The sequence below is a fragment of the Phalangium opilio genome, unplaced genomic scaffold (genome assembly GCF_054372755.1).
Source record: "Phalangium opilio isolate 3A_F unplaced genomic scaffold, DU_Popi_V2 ptg000046l_1, whole genome shotgun sequence".
Lineage (NCBI taxonomy): Eukaryota > Metazoa > Arthropoda > Arachnida > Opiliones > Phalangiidae > Phalangium > Phalangium opilio.
Window position 1 is genome coordinate 6,168,064 of NW_028324169.1, and position 16,483 is coordinate 6,184,546.

Genomic DNA, 16,483 nt, shown 5'->3' on the forward strand with positions numbered 1-16,483 from the left:
CACCTCGTCTGTCATTTTGCGAGCTATTGAGACAGAGGTCCCAACGCGGCGAGGAAACAGTTCCACGTATTTCGAAAAATTGTCTACGAAGACTAAAAGAAACGTATTTCGCTTAGAGCTTTTTGGAAGGGGACCCATCAGGTCCGCTGCTATTACTTCCCAGGGCTCCGTGGGTATGATCGTACCTAACAAGCCAGCCGGCTGTTGGTTAGGCGCTTTATATTTTTGGCATTTATCGCAGGAAGCCACGTATTTTATGCAATCCGCGGCCATATTGTCCCAGTAAACCGTCTGTCGCAATCGCCATAGTGTTTTCTCCATTCCGAAGTGTCCTGACGTAGGATGGTCGTGGAGTTCAAACAAAACATTGGGACGGAGAGCGACTGGAATTACTGGGCGCCAAGCTATAGGGTTAGACAAACGTCCCGCGTGTTGACAAGAGCGGCTTTCCGCAAGAAAATAAAGGACACCATCCTCTGAGACGCTATAATGGGGCGCTTTACGCATAATGCGGCGCGTTAGCTTTGATCTTGGCGGAAGGTTACCTGTCAACAAATACACTTTTAAAGGACCTAATTGTGGGTCAACGTCTTGGGCAGAAGCCAAGAGTTTAAGGTCGCGGAGTAGAGCTGGCGTAATGGGCGGAGTTGTGGCACAAATTACTGGATTATCCGATACTCGGAAATCATTTGTGTCTGTAAAACTGCAGATATCTTCGAATCTCTCTGATTCGGTGTAAGATTGATCTGGGGTATCTATAGGGTTGCGCGACAACGCGTCAGCCACTAAGTTTTCTTTCCCTTTTCGGTGTACTACTTTAAAGTTGAACTCCTGGAGTTCGACCGCCCACCTTGTTAGTTTAGAAGAGGAGTTTTTCATTCGGGCTAACCATTGCAATGCGCTGTTATCAGTTACTAACGTAAAAGGAACACTGTCGACGTAATGGCGGTACTTATTAATACTCCATACGACTGCTAATAATTCTCGTTCCGTCGCATGGTAACGAGTTTCAGTGTCCTTTAATTTTTTACTTCCGAATGAAATAACTCTTTCTTTACCGCGGGGGTCAATTTGGTACAGCACGGCGCCTAGGCCTATCAAGCTAGCGTCCGTTCTTAGGAAAAAGGGGAGACCATAATCAGGAAAGGTGAGAATGGGGGGTTGGATGAGGGCGTCTTTAAGGGACTCAAAACTCTTTTCGCATTCATCTGTCCATTCGATTTTGGTAGTTTTGGCGCCCTTTGTGAGATTTGTCAAGGGGAGGGCCAACTCCGCGAAATGGTCGATGAACTCTCGGTACCAACCACACATTCCCAAAAAGGATCTAACCTCCTTCAGATTAGTAGGTCTCGGGTTTTTCCTGATAGCCAAGGTCTTTGAGTTCTCAGTTTCTATCCCCTCTTCACTAACCATGAAGCCCAGATACTTAATCTTTTTTAGTAGAAAATTGCATTTTTCTCTCTTACAAGTTAATCCAACCTGGCGCATGCGCTCTAACACCTGCTCTAGTACTTCCAAATGCTTCTCTATCGTTTGGGTTTTTGTCAGAAAGTCATCGAAATAAATTTCGGCACGCTCAGTCAAAAAGTCTTTGAAAACAAATTCCATAAGCCTTTGGAAAGTCGCAGGTGCGTTAATCAATCCAAAGGGCATGACATTAAATTCGAATAACCCTTTGTGGGTTACAAAAGCTGTGTATTGTTTGCTTTCTTCGCTGAGTTCTACCTGCCAAAACCCGTCTTTGAGATCGAGGACAGAGAAATATTTGTTTCCTAGCAATCTGTCTAGTTGAGCCCTAATTAATGGAATAGGATAGACATCGGGAATAGTTACGCTATTTAACTTTCTAAAATCTCCGCAGAAGCGAAAGCTAGGAGGCGGTGCTTCGGTAGTTGGATCCTTGGGAGGAACACTTTTCTTTTTAATTAGTAGGATTGGGGATTAATAAGAATGGAATATTAGTCCATTAAAATGAATTAAAAAGAATGCAATAATTTTGGTGTCATTGAAAACCTGTTTCTCAATTAAAAAACTCCATTCTTTAAAAGGTTTGTTCTAAACGTTTGAAAGCCTAATGAAGCATTACGTTCATCAATCTCTCCTCATATGTGAAATTCTGGAGACGTCTTTCATTCTCTGGACAATCGTTAAAGTCTACTGAGCCTTTCATTTCGAAAAAGCATCGCAATCTTTTAATACGACGTTTTGTATTGAAGACAATTATGATAATGTTAAATTTTGATATATGTTAATGGTTTTTTCCCCATTTGGGTTTTCCCAGAATCTTTTTTCCCGCGTGCAAGTGGGTTTTTTGATTCAAATTAACTTTTAAGCAGATTTACTTGTTGTTCGTTGTAATGTAAGTTAGAGAAAGGGAACATTTAAATATGATATACTGTTTAAATGAAATGACAAATGTTATGTAGAGTTCGAAGGTTCATATCCCAGGTGTGAGACAATGATGCAGGCTTTTCACGGATAAAGTTGGATTTCCAAGGTTGGTGAATCCTAGAACTTCCGTGAGAATAACCTACAAGTGGTGTTATCATACGGGATATGATACTCTATATTAGGTGTGATTCACAGATGTGGTTTTTTCACGGATAAAGTTGGATTTCCAAGGTTGGTGAATCCTAGAACTTCCGTGGAATTACCTATATAGGGTGATATCACACGGAATGTGATACTCTACATTGGAAAATATTAAATACTTCGTCGCTAAGTTTGATGTTTCAGAATCCAGCTGTGATACACAGATGCGGGCCCTTCACGGATAAAGTTGGATTACCAAGGTTGGTGAATCCTAGAAATTTCGTGAAAATGCCAACATATAGTGATATCACAGGGGATATGATTCACGATGTTATTGTTAGGTTTAGGGAAGTCAGCGCTTAAATAAAATGTTTATGAGTTGAAAATGGACATCTTAATTACCGAGGTAAACACTGAGCAGTAGGCCTATATAAAAATGTAACCCTTTTGTTAAATAACCCTGAAAATTATTCGAGGAAAGTTTATAGACGTCTTAAGAAAGGAAATAAAGTATTCTCGTGTAGACAACCATAGCTGCTTAACTGGAATAGTTGTCTTTCCATTCCAATAGTAGTTTCTCTGCTGCTTGGCTGACCTTTTGCGTTGTCGGTGTGTAAAAATAACACACCTGGAAATTTATCGGACTCAAGTAGTTATTTTTAGTAAAATTCCTAGCCGTGTACTAATTAACCTTCAGCGATACTCGAACATAGTTGTTACGCCTAATTCTAATATCGCGTGAGCCCAATTGAAATTTCAAGTGAGAGTTAATAATTGTCACCTCTAGTTTCACTCGACAGATGGCGTTTTATACGGCTACCGAAAAATCGTGGTTGTCTGCTCGTTAATTGTCACTTCCGCGTTTTTTCGTTAAGTCTAACCCAGGGAAGTGGATCTAGACCTTTTATAGTTTTACTATATCTATGGCTTTGATATGGAAAAATGTTACCAATCATACTGGCAAACCAAGAAAATTGTTGGAGTATAGCGAGAGAGTAGTTTCCACATGCAAGTTAGAGATATTGAAAACGTTTGAACAATTTACTATTTTAAAATAAACTTCCTGAGGTTGCAAAGCAATAAAAAGCGATAGATGCATATTTAGGTTGTTTAATGGGGTAGTGAAAGTCTTCTCGACACGGAGAGGTAATATTTTGGTTTTCTCAACTTGCAAATATTACAATGCTTTACCTCCTAATTTCATTAGAGTTTATGTCTTTCTTTTAGAATACGATTAAGAATGTGTTTAATGGGAGGGTATATAATAAAAAAATCAAATAATTTTTTATCGATTCTTCTACTAATTATAAGACCATTCTGCATAGTGAAACATCCAGGAAATATCTCCGAATGATTTTGAAATTCCAATTAGGTTCAGATTTTACGGAAACTTTTAAATAATGACCTCCGACCCATCGCGTAACGCCCTGCCTTCCTATTGACAAAATTCTCGTGGCACGCTCCATGCCGAATGAAATTTATCGCGATATTTAATAAAAGTTGCTTGCGATGTGACTATCGTGGCGCGAGATATACAGCGTGCAACGGAAATTTTGTTAACAGGAAAGCAGGGCGTTAAGCTATTAGTCAGTGGTGCTTATTTCAAATTATCTTAAAAATCTGAACCTAATTTGAATTTTAAAATCATTCGGAGACTGTAATTCCTGGATGTTTCACTGCGCATATAATAGTCTTATAATAAGAAAAATTTCTTTATTTTCCTCTTCATCCTTCCTTTAACGGCTAGGGGATGTCCAATAAAAGCAACAATTGAAACTGAGTGTGACTGTCTTTTATGTAAAAAATAGTTCAATAAAGCACACGAAAATTCTTCAATTTGAAACTCAAAGGAAGTCTTGTTATTTAAAAATTTTCGTCCAAATTTTATAAATAAATTTCAACTTTTAACTAAATATTAAAATTTATCCAAAGTTTCTTTAAACAGGGTCGTTTTCTTTCCTACACAATAAAAGCCTTAAAACACAAAATGACCTAATATCCCAATACCTCCCAAAGTTAGTATTTTTGCCATAGAAAATAAACGAAAGGAGTAGCAGACCAGCAGCGCAGAGAGACCAACTTCAAGTTTTTACCGTTCGGGTTCGTTTTAGCTGTTAGCTGTTATTTTCAGTTGTGATCATTCTTACCGGCATTAATTTTTTTTTCATTTAATTTTTAGGCTTTTCCATTTGAACGTCAGTTGTGAAATACGCCTTTGCCCATGCTTTGGTTGCGGTCGGCTTTATTATTAAGCCTCAACAGAGATAGATTTAATTTTAGAGGTAGGAATAGAGAACGGTTAGCGTTTAATTCAGTCCGACTCATAGCCCAGTATAGAGCCCCTCCCTCCAACACGTAATAAAAAGTTTAAAATTTCAGATTGGTTCACTTAAACTAGGCTTTTATGACGTTGCTTACTGGGACGGCGAAAAATACGTAATTCCTTTTTACCTTTGTCGCTATGACAAGCTTCTTCTTTCATATCCCACCGTCCGAGGAAAGGGGTCCGGAACTTTGACGGGCGCCCAGATTACTCTGTTGCCTATTTCTGCTTCTAAAATAAAAATCTTTCAATTGCCTCACATTTGCGCTAAACGCGGGAGGCTGTGGGCAACCCCAGGCTCCGTTTAGCGAAGCTCAATCGCGTAGCCAACCTTCCTAGCATAGAAGCCATTTCCTCTGAAGTGGTTTCTTAAATGGAATAGTCGAATATGTCTATTTGAAGGGATCTCGTGAAGCGCATATGCCATCATGAATGAGATTTTCACTAGGCTGCAATGAGTCGGGCTGAAGACCTAGGCGTAATTAATACGAGTTCTAAATATTATGATATCATGGCCTAAATAACAATATTTTCAAACCGCTTATCCTCTTCAAAAGACGCGAGTTTTCTCTTAAAGGGAGGGGAAGTGGAAATTAAAGTGATTTTTTATCGGTTCTTATAAGTCCAGTCTGCATAATGAAAAATTTAGGAAATACCTCCCATTGATTTTAATATTCAAATTCGGCTAAGATTTTAAGAATAATTTTAAATAAGGACCTCCGACCAATCGCGTAACGCCGTGCCTTTTTGTTAACAAAATTCTCGTGGCACGCTCCATGTCTCGCGCCGCAAATTGTCACATCACGCAAATTTTTTAAAATCTTGCGATAAATTGATTCAACACGGAACGTGCCACGAGAAAATTGTTTATAAAAGGACAGGGCTCTACACGAATGGTCGGAGATCCTTGTTTAAAATTATCCATGAAACTTCAAACTAATTGACGTATAAAAATCGTTCGGTGTTATTTCCTGATAATTCACTATGCAGATTGGTCTTATAGAAGAATCAATAAAAAATTACTTAATTTTCCACTTCACCATCCCTTTAACGAGCGTCTGAATTGTTTCAAAGTATCGCGCCACAAGACCAATAATTTATATATGCATAAAGTGCCATAAGATCTAACAAGCATTATTACGACAAAGATTCGATACTCGATTATGAATTATCGCCATTTAAATCGAAGTTGCCAGATTTTGAATAAAGGCTGATTACTCGTGACCTATTCATCCGAATTGAATTTGGTGAAAACTTTTCAAATATGAATCGACCCCATGGAATCCAAAAATCGAAATTATAACCTCGAGAATCCAATATTTTCAAAGTTGATAAATTTGACACTTCCGGTTTCCGGTAAAAGTATGAAAAGAACAACTGTGAAACGGGTAAAATATGAAAGGGAAATGCAAAACTTTTATAACGCACTTTATTCCAGAGCGCTAGCTTGAATAGTTTTTGAAATATAGTAAAATATGTGCGAAAACTGCAACGCGCAAAGACTTTTTTAACAGTCTGTACGCCACCAACGCCGGCGAGACCGACGTAAAAAGTTCAACTTGGCGAACATTTTTTCTCTCTTCGCCTCCTTCGCCCAGCGCGGTGGCGCGAAAATTTGCCAAGTGCGGACAGTGGTTTTTCTCGGCGTGCGTGGCGAGCGTAGCGTACGTAGCGTGGCGAGGGAAAATTTACGCCTAGTGCGGACGTACCTTTAGTCTCTAAGAACCTACGTCTCAAATTGCAACCTCTAAACTGTTTGGTAAACAACTCAACGTAAATATTCAAAGTGTCTACCATTGTGGTTGAGGCACTCTTCCAGAGGATTTTACGTGTCTTGCATTACATTTGCAACCACTAAACTCATGACGCATGGTAAGACTAATGGTATTGCCGTTAAGGCTTGATGTAGGGGATATGATTATGCCGGTAGTAATGCCCTTGTAAACTGGCACGAACAGTAGAATGGCTTAGTGCAACTTCATGTTCCACCGCTCTACTACTAGCATGAGATTGGCTTCATAACTATCTACGATGTCAAAGTCTCTATCCTCATTACAGACTATACAGTCTCTTCTACGTTCACGATCTTGCACTACCGAAATCACGAAGGTGCTCGCATCCGAATGCTGTCGGTGTGAAGACCGTTCGGCATAAAGCACTGCCTTTAGTTGAACGTTACCGCGAACTTCACCCAAAATAAACGTGCTGTCCAATTTGTCCTAGTTAGAACAGGTTGGCATTTTGCTAGGAAACGAGACTAACTACTGTAATTCTACTACTTAGCTGCTACACTGAAAGACCCTGAACATCAACTCAAAGTTGAGTTTTCAAAGATTGCCAGCTTGAGCAGGTCATGGTGTGTATAATGGTGAAGGTCGCTTTAACGTTCGACACGTGACACCACGGTATGTTTGGTCCTCCAATGTCCTGACCTAATAGGTCCAAACAATTACCATCCTGGTTTTTCGGCTCAGTGTTGCGGCTTTGGTTGCGGTATTGCCGGTCCCATTAGAAATACAAGGTCTGTAGTGTTACAATTGTAACAATACGCCAGTTAAAAAGGCACAAATACTGTAAAAAAACCATTGTAATAATGGTTGGCCAATTTTTAAACACTCCTAACCTTAAACTTTGGACAAAATAAGGAAAACATAAAGGTTTCTTTGGGAATAACTTTGAAGAAGGTCCGAGTTGTCTGTGCAACCGAGAAAAAAGGCCGTAGTGAAAAGTAATCGTCGTTACGTAGCAGTTAGGTTCGAATTTAATTAGTCTCGTCTCTTAGCAAAATGCCAGTGTATTCAAACCAGGGCAAATTGAATATGATGTTTACGAGGATTACTCAAGACGGCAAAACCTTGCGTGAAATAGTTGAAGCCGATCCATTATTTTTAGAAAGGTACTGTTCTCTGACGAGGCTATTTAGGGATGGTACCTTAATCCTTCATAACGTGCATTTTTGGGTGGGCATTCTTGGAAACCAAATTTTCAGACCCTCTCTCTCTGAAGGCATTTACTTGGACTTCCTGCGTCATGAGTTCGTTGCTTGTAAAGTTATTGGGAGACATGAACAGATGAAGAGTGCCTGCACCACAATGGTAGTCGCATTGAACATTTACGTTGACGTTGATGAGTACCAAACAGATTAGAGGTTGTAATTTGAGGCCCAAATTCCAAGACTTTTCGTAAGACTGCTTTAAAATTTTCTGTTGCTCCGCCCACTTGACTGGTATGCTAGGTGATATTTCAGAAGAAGAAAATTTAATAAATTAGGGATAGAGAGAGATGGCTAGCGATGTGGCTTAGTTATGGGCTAGAGACCCTGGTTTTATTGGCAACATTATTACATTGAATGTTGCCAGATAAAATTGTTGCTGGTGATTTTGCGAACTATGTAAATGATATATTAAAATTTAAATGTAAAAGTTTCATTTTGACACATTCCTTACCCTAAAATTTTGTATTTGGAGCCTATTAATGTATTATAGTGATAATGTAATTAATTTTAGCGATAAATAGGAAAAAATTTAGGCTGAAAGAACAAGTCGCGTAGTTTGATCTTATTTTATTATTTCAGTTCAGGGTTATCTATAGTTACCCAAAAAACATATTGTTTTCAATTAATTTCACGTTAAATATGGTTATTAAATTGAAATTAACGGCTTATCTTCTTTTACTAGTGTTATTTCAGTTTATTATACGAGTTTGAACAAGAAATTCTCCCTAACTGCAAACTTTAGAGGCGTGACTGTTTGACTCTTGCGGAACGATCACTATTTTGCCCCATAACTTTTAAATATCGCTCCTTTTCAATGGCTCTCTTTTCAAAATGGGGAAAAATGCTTTTAAATGACAATTTAATTAATCGTAAGAATTAAACAGGAAAGTGGAGGCTGGGTGAAAGATAAGTGTAGTTTTAATTTTAATTTGTTAGTTTAATTATAAGGTATCCATGAATTTACCCAAAACATTCGTATTTTGGGTTAATTTCACATTAATTATACTTGATCGAGTTTAATTTAACGGCTTATCTTAATTATCTAGTGTGGATTTAGTTTATAATACAAGTTTCAATAAAATATTAGCTTTAATTGCAATTACCCTAAAATTTTAATGTTTGCGCTTTTGATATATTTTAATGATCATTTAAATTAATTTGAAAGTGAAATAGGAAACTACTGTGGCTGTACGAAAAACTTGTGATGTTTTAATCTTAATTTGAGCGTGGTGCGTTAGAGTGGATTAAGCTTAAAATTTATTTGAATTTTTAACCCTAATTGCAATGTTTAGTGCAGTTTAATATTTTTGCCATATACTCATCATTATGGTACCCTAAACTTTTGAATTTCGCGGCAATTACTGTACTTAAAAGATAGTTTAAATTAACTTAAGTGTGAAATAGAAAATGTTGGGCTTTACCAATGGCTTGGGTAGTTTTAATCATAATTAAACAGTTTATTTAAATGTTATTTGAGCTTTTATCTAAAAATGTATATTTTGGTTTAATTTCACGTTAATTATATTAAATTGAGTTAAAAATAACGTAGGATTGTGTTTTGGCAGCGTACATTTAGGTTATAAAATGAGTTTAAATGTATGCATCACCTAAATTGCAATTTTTAGTGGAGTTTTCGATTCTCATTTTACGCTAAACTTTTGAATTTCGCGCCTATTATGGTACTTTGGAGATAATTTAAATTAGCTTAAGCGTGAAAGAGAAAACATGGGGCTTTACCAACGGCTTGGGTAGATACAATCTTAATCAAGAACATCATTTAAGAGTTATCTGAGTTTTCATCCAAAAAATGTATATTTGGGGTTTAATTTCACGTTAATTATACTTAATTACGTTGAAATTGACTTGTCGTCAGTGCTCATTAAGCTTATAAAATGATTTTCAACAATTAATTCACCTTAATTCTAATGTTTAGAGGAGTTTTTGATTATTTCCAACACATTGCGTTCAATTTTTATCATATCCTGTTCTAGGTTTGTGATAATATGTTAATGAATGATGTTATTATATAGTTTAGCTTGGATACCAGTAATTAAATCAAATACCTATACAATTCATAGCAATTTAAACCAATAAACAACGGCAATGTGGACTGTGGAAATAGCAAACAACGTAACCCTCCGTTTCTAACGTGGTTACGTTGAGAGAATCTGCTATGTAAACCTGAAAATTATTTCACTAATTAACTTATATAACGACACTGTCCTCCTGGATTAACCAGTACCACTGTTACTTATGAATTAAACAATCCACTGTTGGTAACAAATAGTTTATAAAATGATAACGTAACATCACAGTATGACTGATTCAATAGGATCAAAATTGTTTTAACGAATAGAGTAGTATCAGCCCAATTTTGTCGTCTGCTTATAGATAGATCCATAAACGATATGCCTATACTTCGGGACTAGCACACATGAAAATCTGTGGTCTTTGTAATTTTTTAGTGATTGGAAAAAGGTGCCGCCATTTTAATCGCAAGTTTCTATGCCTTGTACAGTAAACCATGGGCTTTTAGATTGATTATTGACTCCTTAGCCATCAACATGGAAAAGTCGGATTATTTTAATAGTTTAGAGGCACATGTTCAAAACAGATACAAGGTAAAAATTGAGTACATTAATAATGTAGACCCATATTTGTTGAAGAACCAAGATTGTAAAGTAGTGAAGCCTGATCAACATGAAACTTTCCAATACCTGCCACCTGTTTCCTTTTCTGATATTTACTGCTATTTAATCGAAGGAATATCGCCCTATAGCAAGGAGCAATTGAAAAACTATAAAAGTTTAACGGGTTATAATCAGTTTGTCAGTGGGTTTGTACGAGAGGTACTGGTGAAAACGTTTGATAGTCACATTCTAGTCCAAGGCACTGTAAGTATTTAGAAAGCTTTTTGGTTTTAAAGTGAACTGTTGTTCATTTATACCTATATATTCTAGGTTATGCACTCCCAAAGATTAAACGAGCCACCACTTAAACCCTGGGTGATTGTGAATGCCAATAACTCATCTATAACCTGCGGCCATTGCAATTGCATGGCTGGGTTAGATGAATCTTGCTCCCACGTTGCAGCCTTATTTTTTACGTGGATTATGCAGTCAGATTTCGGGAAAAAACAACCGTAACTGGAGTTAAAGCATATTGGTCAGTCCCCATCTTGAAGAATGTTTTATATGTGCCAGTTGCCGAAATGAATGTTAGTTCTGCCACAGCAAGGAGGAAACATTTGGACTCACTCGTAGCCCCCATAGAAACTGTAGAAAATTCATCTGTCATAGAAGATCCGGACAATTCTTTAACTGGTCACTCATCCAAAAAAGTATCTTGTGTATTGGTTCAAAACCATGTACCAATGGCCACTGACGCTGATCATAAAAGGCTTGCCGACAAGTTATTTAGTCATGGTGAGAAGGCGGCGTATTTCAGCACGAATCGAAATTACCAGGCCGAATATATTCCAAAATGTATTAACGAGGCTTTCCCTATTCTGTTAACGGAGCTCTTTGATGAGAAAACCAAGGGACTATCTTTCGATGATCTTTTAAAACATTGTGAAAGTATCAAGATCGATTTTACCGCGGAACAAGCCAAGAAGGTTTAGGAAAAAAGCAAACTGCAAAGCAAAAGCAAAATGTGGAATCATTTTCGAGCAGGTAGAATTACCGCCTCAAATTTCCATAGAGCCTGCCATAGCAACCCTGAAAACCCATCGGCTTCCTTAATCTCAGTAATTTGCTATCCAAATTCGCACAAGTTCGAAACTAATGCTACAAAGTGGGGCATTACAAATGAGGAAGTCATGAGAAAGGAATATGTAAAGGAAATGGAACAAAAGCACAATAATTTTCAATGGGAAATTGCAGGCCTTTGCCTTAATCCAAAATACCCTTTTCTCGGGGCGTCTCCCGACGGTTTCGTTTGTTGCGACTGTTGCGGCAAGGGAATATTGGAAGTGAAATGCCCCCATTCTTTAAAGGATCAATCGTACAAGGAAGGACTTCTTCAGCCAAAATTCTGCCTAACTGAAATCTCAAAAATTAACAGAAATCACGAATACTACTCTCAAGTACAGGCCCAGTTGTTTGTCACGGAAAGACTCTACGTCGATTTTTGCGTATGGACAAATGTAGATTTCTGTATTGACAGAGTATTCCCGGATGAGGATTTCTGGAAATCTGAATGCCCAAAGGCAGAAAAGTTTTTTAAAAAAGCTATCTTACCCCAATTAGTCGGAAAACATTTCACTGATGATCCTTCTCTTAAAGAAAACCAGCCAAAAAGGAAGAGAGGGAAAAAGAACGTAGGAACCGAAAATAGTCAAAACCAACCTTTAACCCCTTCAGGCCCTAAAACTTTCACCACTTTCAAATCTGTCAACCCTAATATTCTATCTCCAAGCAAACGATTTCCGCAAAATTTGTCTCTCACTATTTTGGATAAAAAATAACCGAAATAAGAATGGAAACCAAAATAAAGTGGATAGTCAACAAAATACAGGGTGTTTGTGAAAAGTCCATCAATAATGAAAGGGCGTATTTATTGGGCCATTTTGAGTCGAAAATGTTCTATGACATTTTGCCGTCCGAGCCACGGTTTTCGAGTTATGATTTGAATATTTTAGGGATGACCCCTTCATTAAATTAGCGCTGTCTTTCAATTTCTTAATTAAATTTAAGGGGTCATCCGTAAATTACTCCAATCATAACTTGAAAACAGTGGCCCGAACGGAAAAATGTCATAGAACATTTTCGACTCAAAATGGCCCAATGAATACGCCCTTTCATTATTGATGGACCTTTCACAAACACCCTGTATAGTTGAAGCCCAAAACAAAGTGGATAGTCAAGAAAACAAGGGTGAAAAAGAAAATATATCTGTAAGTCAAGGTGAAGTTGAGAGTCAAGGGAAGATGGGTGGGAAACAAAAGATATTTGACAGTCAAGAAAATAAGGATGAAAAACCAGATGGTGTTCAAAGTCAGAAAAAGGGACAACCACTTGGAAGTCAGGAAAATGAGGGTGAAAAGCAAGATGAAGTTGGACGTCGAAGCAAGAGACATAAAGTTGAAAGACAAGGTGCCTTTAAAAACAAAGAAAAGGACGATGACAGTCATGAAGCGATGGATAGTGATGGAAATGAGCCATGGTGTTATTGTAAAGAGCCTGAATCTGGCTCGATGATTTACTGTGAATCTGAAATCTGTACAATTAAGTGGTTTCATATTCAGTGTTTGAATATAAAGAGAATTCCAAAGGGAAAATGGATTTGTAAAGAATGCTCCAAAGAGCTGAAAAAAAGAGTAACAAAAAAGAGGCAATAAAAAATGTAAAACTTTGTTCCTAATAACTGTAAATATGCGAATAAGAATTGATCTCAGATTTCAATTTGTGATAAAAATTTCATTAACTTGATAGTTGTGATAGAAAGAATGTAAACATTTGTTCCTTTAAAACACAAGTAATCGCGTAAGCATTACAGTATTAACCTTTTACTGAAATTAAATTTAAAATTCGTTAACTTTTAAACTTTTGTTGATTATTTCGCAACCACTACGTACAGTCAACGTAAATGAATCCTTTCTCGCGACTGAAAAGTAGTAGCGAGAGAGAAACGCTTCATTTATGCTGACTGTACAAAATATAACAGTTCGAAATGGTCCGACCGTTATTCAATAGAAACAACTGACGGTGCCAAATTAGTTAGTGCACCACAAACTACTGCTATTTTATCTATCGTGGCTACAGATTCACCAGGGGCTCGCTTTAGAAATTCAACCGGCAGTTTAGAATGTAGTATTTTGTATTTTTGACGAAGTAGCCCTATTACTCTCTCAACATGAATTCTTACGTTAGCTAATTTACGAGTAGCTTCTATATCACAAGGATCTAACTGTTTCTTTCCATTTACAAAGGTTGGGTACTTGATACTAGCACAATAAAAGCCAACAGAGTCGTCTATGTCAAATCCTCGATCAGCAAGAATCAAGTCGCCTGGCACTAGTTTTTCTAATAAACCTGAATGCTCAGTTAAATATTTGTCGCTGACACGACCACCCCACCCTTTAGAAATGAAACTGATAGACCCTTGTGGAGTTATTCCAATTAAGAACTTAATAGTATTCTGGTGTTTATAACTGGACCAGGTTTCGGCACGACATTTAACATTAGATGGTTTATCAGTAAATACTTCAAAACAATCAATGATTACAGCGCATTTTTTGCCGAATTTTTCACGGAAGCACATGGGCATTGTTGCCTGTAATTCGTCTCTTTCCGGCCATCTAACGAATTTATATAGGCGATTATGTAGAGCATTTAGGCAATTGTGAAAAATTCGCCCTACTGCGGTTTCAGATATCCAAAATTTATAAGCTAGTTCTTTGTTAGTTGAAGCTAGTCTAAGTTTCATTAATGTTAAAATCAACTGTTGGAATGAACTTAACTTAGAATTTCTAAACATATAAGGTTCAATTTCCTCTAAAATATCTGTGAGATATTCGAAGCATTCTACGCCTGTGTAAAATAAAACTTTATCCTTAGAATCATTAAAGTAAGAGGGATTGAATCTTAACTTTTCTATCTCCACATCTCTCTTGGTTACATCAGATGTTAACTTGGCTATTTCTTCATCACAACGCGTCACAGTTTCATTAACCTCTTTCAATTGGGAAGTTAAAGCATTGATCATTTCCCAACATTCCTTCAACTTAATTTCTAAGGATTCTGCTTCAAATTTAGGGCAAACTCTTAAAATAGTTTGCGAATATGATTCAGCAACGTGTGGTGTAGTTTGCATGCAAGAATCTGTTAATTTAGTTTCAGTTTGACCACTAAAGTCTATTCCATTTGGCTCCGTTTGACCACCAAAGTCGATTCCGTTGGATTCCGTTTGTCCACCAAAGTCAATTCCGTTGAATTCCGTTTGGACTCCAAAGTCTCTTCCGTTGGATTCCGTTTGGACTCCAAAGTCTCCTCTGTTGGATTGCATTTTCCGCCAAACGTCAGTTACACTGGAATCAGATTGGCTCAAAACATCTACCCCACTGGATTCTGTTGGTCCACAAAATAATTAGAACATCTCGGTAGTAGTTTGCTTATTAAAGTATGACATACCAGTTTCAATCATAGAAATATCATTTCTATGTTCATCAAGTGAAAAACTGGCCCCAAATGTACTTGAAAATAGGTTATTATCATCATTGACTTTGGCAATAGTCGATATTTTATGCTCAAAGCTATCGTAGCGTAATTTCTTCTGAGCTGGTGTTGATGTTGCCGCTGGGAGATTGTTTGATTTAAAATTATCATTTAAAGCTATACTGGAGTATTGAAACCTTGCTCGTCTAATTCTCCTTTTGTAACGCTCTGCTTTGGATGGGTTTTTGTTTTTAGTGTCATCGAAACATGGTAACCAATCAGGATTCGTTCGGTCGTAAAGTTTGGCTGGTTCGCCTAAGAAATGTATTTTAATTATTTACAGCACCTTATTTGGTACGCAAAGGGGCTCTTCTAGACGAACGAAATATTAATTAACAGGTAGTTGAAACACTCACCTGAGTAAAAATGCTTTGAACAGACACTTAACTTGGCCAATGCATCACTTTCGCTAAGCCTTAGGTTTTGTATCCACAGCTTACGTCTACGGGCAGATAGCTCTTCTGTTTTGATTCCCTGGTTTCGTATTATTCCGGGAATGCAAAAAAACCTAATTTCGCGAACCTCAGGCAAATTCTTGTCACGTTTTTCACCGGTACAATCTTTCACACAACACTTCTTATGCTTTCTAGCCATAATTTGCGATTACAATGGCGGCTTACTACTTCCTCCTTGAAATCATTCAAAATACTAGGTTTCGTTTTAGTTGGAAACTGAACTGAACTGAATCTTTCCCCAAAATATCATAGATGACGTTTCAGCAGTGGGAATCGATACTACTCTATAATCTGGTCCTCTACATTGGTTTAGTTTCAGGAATTGTATCACACACCTTCACAATTAGTAGCATTTAAGTGAGATTAACAAATAATGAAACCGTGTATACCTGTCCTCAAATGAGAATGTTGACTTAACTGCGCTAATATTAACACCACTTTTTTAACTGCCGTAGGGAAAACACATTGAGCATTTTGTCATCTTTCCTGTAATATTTTGAAGTTGAATTCTTCACAGGGTGAAAACACTACCGTTGATTTCTAAACCATAATAATTTGGATATATATGCCATTTTTTACCAACAAACGGTCATGATCAATACAGTATTAAGTTACGCGTAAAACCTAGGCCCTAGGGTTAGGATTTGCAGCATGAATCGAAGCAGACTGCGTATTTTTGTAATTCCAATCCAAAACAGTGCTGGAAATAAGCTTTCTTATAATCTTTAAAAGGAAAGACACTATAAACACTATATTACATAGACAAACTAAATCTTAAGCCTTGGCCGTAAAGAACGTCGAAAAGCTTACTTTAAATGATATAAAAACCTCTATTAACTGTAATTATTTACCTGAATTACTTTTCTAGACGAAAATTCGACCTGATAACGACGTATTTCTTATTAAGGGTGCTACAGTTAATTAGAAAATACATATAAAGGTGCTCAAGCTCGGATGAAAT

General features: G+C 37.2%; 2 protein-coding genes across 2 annotated transcripts; one reads left to right on the forward strand and one right to left on the reverse strand.

Annotated features, from left to right (window-relative positions):
- The first annotated feature begins 11,502 nt into the window (after positions 1–11,502).
- On the forward strand, positions 11,503–12,318 carry LOC149676463 (uncharacterized). Its single transcript, XM_089838749.1, has one exon. It carries the CDS (start codon positions 11,503–11,505, stop codon positions 12,316–12,318), a length of 816 nt encoding a protein of 271 aa, XP_089694875.1.
- A 1,217-nt stretch (positions 12,319–13,535) lies between these two features.
- LOC149676464 (uncharacterized) lies at positions 13,536–14,666 on the reverse strand. The gene has a single exon (XM_089838750.1). The coding sequence runs from the start codon at positions 14,664–14,666 to the stop codon at positions 13,536–13,538; it is 1,131 nt and encodes a 376-aa protein (XP_089694876.1).
- Positions 14,667–16,483: the final 1,817 nt, after the last annotated feature.